The sequence below is a fragment of the Montipora foliosa genome, chromosome 14, assembly GCF_036669935.1.
Source record: "Montipora foliosa isolate CH-2021 chromosome 14, ASM3666993v2, whole genome shotgun sequence".
Classification (NCBI taxonomy): Eukaryota; Metazoa; Cnidaria; class Anthozoa; order Scleractinia; family Acroporidae; genus Montipora; species Montipora foliosa.
In genome coordinates, this window is record NC_090882.1 from 13152157 (window position 1) to 13162156 (window position 10000).

Consider the following 10000-nt stretch of genomic DNA (forward strand, 5'->3'; position numbering starts at 1 on the left):
ACACGAATATCCCCTTTGCGCGAATCGAATATTCTTGTCCTTCTTCCCCGTTGCTAAATCTCTCTACCAAGTAGAACACTCCGGCAACCAAAACGCCGGGTGTCGTGTATCAGCCTCAACAATACCTCCCCTTGGCCATCCTTAAAACTAATTATAGACGCTACTGCTCATACCTTGCCGGATTCCAGAAGACATAGGCTATTTGGACTTCCTCGTTCCACAAGGGTCACCCTGCATGACAACGAGAAAAAGTCGTTTCCAGCTTTATTCGTTCGTATCTTAGAGTTTCAGAATCTCGTTCAAATCTTTCAGTCGACAGCGTCCCACACTTTGCGCAAACATGTTTGATGGTGTTAGAGCAACATGTTGGCCCCGTTTAAACGGGCCCTAGCTATAATTGTCACTTAAGGTGGCTCAAACCAATTTCAACGCTTCCAAGTAACGCTCTTATTAGAAGGATCGGCACCACAACGTTGTATCATGTATTAGCAGTATTGTGGTACCAAATGAAACACGAATTATTGCAGTCATTATTGTGACGTTATATGTCACCGTGGCAACAGGCAAGCCTTTATTTTGTCTTTAGTTGCTTACATCTCAAAAACGAACTCAGTGACCCCCATTTTTTATTTCAGAAAAGTAATCAGAAGGGCAAGATGAAACTTTCTGCTAAGTTTTAAAAAATTCTGTCCGGCGGATTCAGAGCCACCTTAGTTCTGTGATTTTTTAGGTGGCTCTGAATCTGCTAGACATAATTTTTTTAAACTTTGCCGAAAGTTTCATTGTGGCCTTCTAATCACTTTTCAGAAATTAAAAAGGGGTGTCACGGAGTTCGTTTTTGAGATATGAGCAACTAAATACAAAATATAGGGTGTTTTTACTGGGCTTTCTCGTTGCCATGGTAACTTATTACATCATAACAACGATCACATCTTGTTTGGAAATAATCGGTGTTTCATATGGTACCATAACATTGCTGTTACGTGATACAGTGTCGTAGCGTCATTCGATACAAAGAGAGTGTCTTTTAAGAGTTGAAACTCTTCTCGAGCCTCCTTAATTAGCTCATCAGTCATCGCTTTTGATTGCTATCTTGGACATGATTATTAAGTACTATTCACCTCCCATCTGCCAATGGGAAAACAAATGGCTTCCTGCGATCACAACTGCTTTGTTGAGAAACTCTGTCCTCCGCTACTTTATTAGTTTGTGTGGTAATATATATCTTACAACACGTCTTTACCTCAGTGTCGACAAATTTTTTGTTTTTAACTTTCCTTTTCCCTGTAGCTTGCACGATAATTCACAAAGACTGAATGACTACAATCTACGCACCACACGGCCACAGGTATACAAACAAGACATAAATCACGACATCTTTAAGACCATACATAAAAAAAAGGAAGGGAGGTGCTTGCAACAGCGCTATAATTAAGGTGGACTACAAAATTTACCCTGATAAATTTCTCACAAACATTATATGTTCGTGGCGAATAGTTGGTAACTACTCAAGGAGGTAGTGTGGCCCAGTGGTTAGAGCGCTTGCCTTGAGATCCAGAGATCCCGGATTCAAGACCCGCTCTGACCACTCGTTTAATTTGATCCTGGTAGTCCCTGGTTCAACTTCCCCTTGTAAATAGCCAACTGGTTTGCCTCTGGCCAGTTGGGATTCTTAGCAGTTGTTGTTGTTCTGTTCCATCGTTTCGTTGTGTTTCATTGGCCCTGAAAAGCCCCTTTGGGGAGCGGACAATGAAGTATGTATTGTATGTATGTATGTATTACTGATGCCATAGAAGCAGGAAAGTCAGGAATTGCTGGAATATATTCTCAATATGGAGTATCCCAAACGCACCTTTTACAGTATTTAATTATCAATAGGAAACTCTTTGCTTACCTGTCGTTTCGTAACGCCCTCGTGTCTACATAGACACTAGATGCTTCAGGAGTGGATGCTCCCTGATGGAAAAAAATCAAGACGGTCAGGAGTGTGAAGAACATCTTTCTGATTGAAAAAGTCTTCAAATGAGTGTTGAAAGTTATGTTGAGATTACGTTGGGTTCTTATTTTGCGAAGTTTAGCGAGTTGATTGGCTTAAACTTCTCGAACCATAATCCTTAGCCAAGGACTGCTTGCATGTGTTTTCCCGCGCCGGCTACACCCACGTCGTCTGCGTTGTGATTGGCTCGTCTGATTGGCTAAAGACATAGAGCGGTTTTCAATTGAGTGTTGAAAGTAATTAGCGAATTGTTTTGGTTTTGCATTACTTCACTTGGTGATTGGTTCAAAGTTCTCGCGCCACTTTTTCAACCAATCAGAAGTGAGACCAAAACCAATCGTGGCTCGTGCGTGCACATTTTCCCGCGCTTTGTGTCGGCTACGAGTAATTACTTCGAGTTTTGATTGGTTTACTGGATTGCCTCCATCCTTTTTGATTGGCCAAAGTAATTACTTTGGTTTTGGTTTTACGACACTCGATTGAAACTCGCTCTAACCTCACTATCAAATTCGAAAACTCTCGAATCTCCCCAAGGTCCTTGGAAAAAACAGTACAAACAGTAAGAACATTCAAACCTGAGTGCAAATTGCAACGTTTGCTCTAGATCCGAAAGATGTACTGACGGCGCGGGGAGACAGACCCAAACCAGAAAAGAGAGTAGAGAAAGCTGTAGTCAAGTTGATCCGCGGCCTTTCTTCGGCTACAACGACGCAGTTCCGAACACAAGTTAAGTTGACGCCCTTGGCCTGCAAAAAAGGGGGAACTTGTGGTTACAAAAGTGGAGAAACCTTTCTTCATTAATTCTTTATTGAAGTCAAATATGGAAAATCGGGTAACACCACACCACAGTCATACGATTTTACTCAGGTTAAGTTGACTCGAAAAAGTTTAGAACGCAATAACCAACACTTAAGGAATTCTCCCATCACAGGATACTAAATTCTCTCTAAAAACTAATCATTATGTATGACAATTAGACTGTCCACGGACTCGTTGACGTCGAAAGGGAAATTCTAGTTGAGAGTTAGTGTGAAACGAGAAATTGTTTACACAACTATTAACGGGAGACAAAAAACGCACAAGAACACCCAGAAGGCTTCCAGTGGTGATTTAGTCTCTTCTTTAGCGTGAACTAAACATGATTGAATTTATCTGCGAAAGCCGCTACTGTGATTGAATAACTGTTGACCGTCTCACTTCGCAAACGTATCCTTCGTGAGAACTTTTGCAATGTCGATTCAGAGTTACACATACAAGGACCTCACACTTTAACTTCATTAAAATTAGCAAAGTGACACTTCATGACAATAACATAAATACTATCCTTGGCGGGTTACTTTGACTAACTATCCGTGCATACGATCGGGAAAAAAACTGTGCTATCCGACGTCACGTCAACTGTTTGCAATTAAAGGGCCAGAAACCCATTTCAAAGATTTTATGGCACCTTTTTTGTCATCACCCTTCTGTGCCAAAACTGAATTGCCAGCGAGCGGCAATTCGAACGTCATCTGTTGTGCTCTGGCTGTTATTTGTTGCTTTTTCTAAGTATTTTACGACAAATTCAGTCTGGTATTTTCGAATCAAGTGTAAGAAGACGTCAAAACTGTATTGAGAATGCATTTACTTGTGTTAAGTTAGGGAAGACAGGGTAGATAGACAATATCGTTTACGCACAGAAAAGCACCATTGCTGGTGAAAGGGCAAAGGACTGACAGGATAGCACAGTTTTGACTGCCGCGCGCACTGCGGGCGCGGGTTCCGTATGCACGGATGAATAATAGGCGAACAAAAGGAAATCCTTCAATAAAGATCAATTAATGCACACTAATTAATTTTGCAAAGAGCAAGTACTGAGACTCTACGTCATGAACGCGTCATTCACAGACTCAACATTCAAAGCTTACCTTGAGAGCTGGTATTGACTGACCCAAGCCCTTTGTGCACAAATCCATCACGGGGTAGGAACAGAACGTGTCACGGACTGGTGATGAGTAAACAAACCAAAGAACTTCGTTATACAAGGCAACCGAAGCAAGATAAAATAATACGGACATAAACAGAGGTGTCACGTAGGCAGTTGTGTATTTTAGCGACTCGGGTCAATACAGTCTGTGCTCGTTTCCTTTCAATTGACACGAATGTATTTTTTGCCATTTGTGGTAGCATCAGCCACCCCTTTCCCTTCGCAATGCACTTGGCTGTTGGGTCACGAAAACGCTACGTGTAACCGATTTACTCAGAATGTAAAAAAACGCCCTTGAAATATATTCATAGACACCATAAAAGGACACGAAATGTTCCAGACGATAGAATATTCAACACTCCGAAACGGCCTAAAAACCAAGCAATCACATGTTATTACTCCGTCACTATTGCGATCAAAAAGCCAATCTCAACTTAGAGCAAGCCAAACCCAAATGATGCCCCTTGGGGCCACTCAGGAAGATGGTCAACTGGAACAGTAAAAGATATCGATTCGTCGATTCCAGTAACTACTGCATTTTCATTGATATTACTTGGGAGTGGCAGGAACTCGTTCATAAGCATCAGTGTCTAGTTTTCCAGTTGATTTTTGTTTCAAATGCAAACAGACCAACAGTTTACTTTAAAGAACAAAGCTTAAAACCCTTTCACTCCAAACATCTGAACGTCAATTCTCCTTACTGACAGCCATACATGGGAAGAGGCCACTTTCGATATATTAAAATTCAGCTTGAAAGAGAGGTTTAGAGGACAAAGACAAAGGAAAGGAGATGATATGCTAATATCTTTCACATTAATTGCAACTTGTTTCTATTGTTTTTGTCCTCTATGCCTCACTATCAAGCTAAATATTGAATATTTCGAAAATGGCCTATTTGATGATATATCTAGAAAGAAAAACCTCCGGTGATACTCAAATGTCTGTATTACTCCACGATTATGTCATTTTACCATATTTGGTCGTCCTCGTTTTTTTCTTCGCCCCTTCGGGACTCGGAAAAATACTACGCAACTTCAATGAGGTGTCATGATTTATTCTCGTCACCAGTCTGCTTGACAATGTACTGAGCTCGTGAGCAGAAAATTTATATCGAACATTCCTTTAACACGATTGCTGGCTTAAATATAATCATTCGAAAGTTGCTTACAGAGAGTGTGACAATGTTCACCTTTATATTGGCTAACTACTGATAGCCACAAAGCCGGGTTGGTCTCCAGATCCCCAGGAGGAATTAAAATCGTGTGATGTCCAGAATAGACGCTAAAATAAGAAATGACAGAGAATCGTTAACACAAGGAGAATGACTAAACAATCAACTACATGACGGGTATTGTCTGATTCCACGCCATAACAACGTAAGTGATGAGCACTTCTTTTCTCCTTCACGGAAACACACGAACCCAACAAATTGACCTGCTCCCACCTGAGTGACTTCATAGCTTAGTTGGTGGAGCATTGCACTAGCATTGCACTAGCATTGCACTAGCATTGCACTAACATTGCACTAGCATTGCACTAGCATCGCAGAGGTCATGGGTTCCAATCCCGTTGGAGCCGCCTGAACTTTTCAGGTTTCTATAAGAGACAATTGCTTAGAGCGGTTTTCAAATGAGTGTCGTAAAACCAAAACCAAAGTAATTACTTTGGCCAATCAAAAAGGACGGAGACAATCCAGTAAACCAATCAAAACTCGAAGTAATTACACGTAGCCGACACAAAGCGCGGGAAAATGTGCACGCGCAAGACACGACTGGTTTTGGTCTCACTTCTAATTGGTTGAAAAAGTGGTGCGGGAACTTTGAACCAATCACTGAGTGAAGTAATTTAAAACCAAAGTAATTCGCTAATTACCTTCGACACTCAATTGAAAACCGCTCTAAATTGTCCAGATAACTGCAAGGATCACTTCCGGCTTCAAGCCGTCTTTTACCAGCACTTCAAATATACATTTGTTTCTTTAAACAGGTTTATTTTACCATCTTTGGCACATCATTTTTTGATGATTTTCTCTCGGATCTTTTCGGCGACACAGTAGGCGTTTAGCAGATTATAGGCGCCGTTACACTCGGCAATTTTTCTTGCAACTTGTCTCGCAATTTTGTTGCGACAAAAGTTCTTACAATGCCAAAACGTTGTTTGATAGGTGTTACAATTGGCCACGTTTCTCGCAACTTGTCTCGTTTTCGATGATCACATAAACTGTTGCATGTTGCAGGACAGATGTTACAACGCAAAATACTAGAAAAACTCGTTGCGTGAAGCGTTGTGGAAAGCAGTTCCGCAGCGGTTTCTAAAACTGGTGTCGTTTTTAAGCACGAAGCACCGCAAAAATAGACGCCAAAATGCGCGCCGTACATTATTTTTCTCGTTTAACCAACAAAATTATTGTTTTGTGCCGTTGTGTTTGCCATAGCCGTCGTCGTTTCTTGACCTTCAAACTATTTTTTTCGCTGCATACTCATGGTTTCTGTTGTACCATTTTCTTATGAAAAATTAAGTGTAGTCTATTGTTCACTAAGCCAATCATGGTACCCTGTTACGGAGGTATGGTACTTGCGTCTTCTTCAAATCACAACCGTTTTTCACATGTTCTTCGAGTCATTATTAGATTCAATTGAGAAAGTAATTTGTCCACCGGAGCGAAATAATGACATTCACGTTACTTGATGTAGGCGTCAAAAAGTGACCCGCTAACCACGACCTTAACCAGAACCCTCCACAAAAGGTCGATACAATGCATAAAGGTCTTTAGAAGACAACTTGTGACACATTGTGACGGGTGTATGCAAAGGAGCATGAATGTATTGGGCATGTACGAGTCAGTTCGACCATTTCCCTTACCCTGTCAAACACCATAGCAAAAAGCCTAATCCACAGTAAGGATCCAGGCAAACAGCAATGTCACGAGAAGGGTAGAGTTCACAAGCCAGCTTCATGGACCGACAGAGCCCGGTAACTGCCGAGTGAGACATCTAGGAAAAAAAATACCACCAAGCACGAAAATTTGCAATGATATAAAAAAGGAAACGGGAATAATTCGGGTGGACAGTAGTTTGGCAACTCTAGAGAAAGAAAAAAAGGTCACAAGTAGGCTTGTTAACAATTGTCGCTTGTTGACTATTCACCGTGAGTTCATTGGTGAATAGTAAACAAGGTTCAAAGGAAACGGTCGCTTCTTTTCCGTTTGAGGGTTGGTCACGAGAATTTAAAGGTGTGAGCTACTACGGAGCTCCGGCTGCAGACTACCCCCGGATAATTTTGAATCGAGACTGCCATGTTTCCAGCGTTCCTGAGACCGAAAAAACCCCTGATTTCCTTAGAATCATACTAGTCCCTTTCCTGTGTCCGTCGAACCGCGGGCTTTTTGAGACAATTGTGTTTTGTCACGCAATCGAGATTAAAGGACGAAAGAGGCTCGGGGAAGAGGGGAAAGCTCTCTCGATTGCGTGACAAAACACGATTGAATTTACAAGAATGCGGCTCGACTGGCACAGAAGGCACTGCTAGCAGTCTAGGATTTCCCCTCAAACACTGGCTGAGCAGACGTGATACCAAAATCGATTAGCCACTTTGTTTGTCGATTTGATTGTTCATCTTCTTGTCTTTCAGCCCACGATTCGAACATAAAAATAAATAAATAATGGCATTTATATAGCGCTTATACATCGCTGTTCATATTGTGGTCTGTAGTGCGAAAAAACAAACTGCCTCATTAATGTAGATTTCCATTAGTAAGAGAAATCTTTAGCATTGTACAACGAGATGCAAATATCGTAAGCCCCTTTGACGATAGAAAACCTCGCTAGTGTTTGGCTAATTTGCATGAAAATGTACCATGGAACACAGCGGTGCAGTAAGCACAACAATTTCATACCTTCACTCCAGACAACAGTCCCGTTGTTGAAACACTAAAATCCAGATATGCAATCATTTCCGGTGTGGGTGCCCTGTATGGATTTACCAGTTTCTTCTTTGGCGCATCATCGATCTCCACCACTGTGGGCCACGACTTGATATCCACAACACCGACCGCTTCCTTGGATCTTAACGCCTTGGCAATGTTATGAGTGGTCAGCACAGCACGTGACTTGCTGACGTCAATGACCATTTTGACGGTGGGGAGGGTCGTGCTGATGTTGTTGGCGTGAGGGGGTCGGATGGGCACTGGAATGAGACCTGAGAAAAGAAGTTGGTTAAACAAAACAAAGCATATCGCCAGAAAGACTCGGGCTTGTACAGTCATCCTATAAATAACTTTCATTTGCAGAAGGTTATATTTGACAACGCTACTAAACGAGAAAAAAAAATAAACACACTGAAAAGTATCTGATGAGTCTCTTGGCCGAGACGAAACGCCGCGTCATACCAGCCACGAAATTTAAATTCTTCACAAGTACTTGACAATATTTTATTGCATATAACTCGTGAACTTTGCGGTTGGGAATCCTTTTGCGATAGAAGGCCAGACTGCTAACATCTTGACTTCGCGAACGGGACTTTGAGCGCGATGCTCAACGAGTTTGCTGGAATTCGAAAAGTATCTGATGAGTCTCTTGGCCGAGACGAAACGCCGCGTCATACCAGCCACGAAATTTAAATTCTTCACAAGTACTTGACAATTTTTTATTGAAAATCTATATACAAACTAAGACAAAGCATCGAGAGTCAATAGAGAAAATGTATTGGATTGTATCAAAAACAAAAAAAAAACCCGCACGATCTTCTCCTAAATTCGAAATAAATAGATATTCGAGATCTCTTGAAAGTTCTCAAACTAGAGTCGCTGAAACGTTCGTCCTTTCAAAACATTGATCGCACCCATCGAGTGACTCCCTAAAGCCTGGTTTTCACCAGCGACGCAAGCAACTACGCAAGCGCAAGCATATGATAACAGCTCTCATTACACCGTGAAAACATCCTCGACACAAGAATAAACATAACCGCAAGCACAAGCCCAAGGATCAACATTTTTCCTCTCCTTATGATTGCGCTTGAGCTGGCGTTCGCCTTACGCCGTGTGAAAACGAAAGACGGCATCAGAACCAGGAAATTTGATACGTCTTGCACTGTCTGGCCAATTAGAGCACACGTTCTAGATTATCCGCGTCTGAAAACATTACATGTTTAGACACGTGCTTATGCTTATGTCGACGGTCGTTTTCACTTAGTATAGGCTACTTGCGCCTGTGCTTGTGTTGCCAATGAAAATCAAGCTTAAGCTAACTTATTTCATCATCTACAGTTAGGTTCTTAAGATAATCATTCTTACCTGCATATAGACAAGCAAAGACTGCAACAATAAAGTCCACACCTAAAACAAACAAGAAAGAAACTTTGGACTAGATGAACGAAATGATATATGAAATGAATCATAAACTGAACCACGGATATGAAATCAAGTAATGCTATATGATCCTCGCAGCGTCCAAAACTCCGACGATCATAGCATTACTTGATTTCATATCCGCAGTTCAGCATATGATTTATTTCGTTCATTGATTCATCCCTCACGGGAAAATTAGAACCCACAAATGACCAACTCCCTCCGTCAGTGGCTTCATAGCTCAGTTGGTTAGAGCAATGCACCGGTATCGCGATGCACGGGTTCAGACCCCGTTGAAGTCCTGAATTTTTCAGACTTCTCGACGCAATTGCTAAAATTGCGTTCATAACTGCGAGGATCCCAGCATTACTTGATTAAACTTTGGACTCATTTACTAAAATAAATGAGTGAGGTATTGGCCTCCTATTTATCGCTATGGTATCTTGAAGGTTGTAGAGCCGTGTGTATTAAGAAAAAAAAAACCTTTTGAAACCCGACCTGGTGGCATGCTGCTCGTGATTGCCCCACACAAATTACAGTCGAAGGTACGGGTGGGATTTTCACGCTCTGCGTCTTCATGCTAAGCGCCCCCCCCCCCCCCCCCCTCTCCCCCCCAATCTATCCTCGCTACTCAACACGGCCTCCCGACTTTTGCGCCTTCCCAAATACCTTCAAACCGGTCTTAACCAATGTA

At 41.8% G+C, this 10000-nt stretch overlaps 1 protein-coding gene across 3 annotated transcripts in view; it reads right to left on the reverse strand.

The window, feature by feature from the left end:
• LOC137985110 (disco-interacting protein 2 homolog C-like) overlaps positions 1 to 10000 on the reverse strand; it is a 57616-nt gene that overhangs the window by 5178 nt on the left and 42438 nt on the right. For all 3 annotated transcript variants that reach the window (XM_068832597.1, XM_068832598.1, XM_068832599.1), the window contains 8 exons: positions 9253 to 9294; positions 7858 to 8159; positions 6825 to 6955; positions 5152 to 5243; positions 3904 to 3980; positions 2572 to 2742; positions 1895 to 1956; positions 174 to 231 (listed from right to left, as the gene is read on the reverse strand). In XM_068832597.1, coding sequence (XP_068688698.1) covers positions 174 to 231; positions 1895 to 1956; positions 2572 to 2742; positions 3904 to 3980; positions 5152 to 5243; positions 6825 to 6955; positions 7858 to 8159; positions 9253 to 9294 — 935 coding nt within the window. The remainder of the gene's footprint in view (positions 1 to 173; positions 232 to 1894; positions 1957 to 2571; positions 2743 to 3903; positions 3981 to 5151; positions 5244 to 6824; positions 6956 to 7857; positions 8160 to 9252; positions 9295 to 10000) is intronic.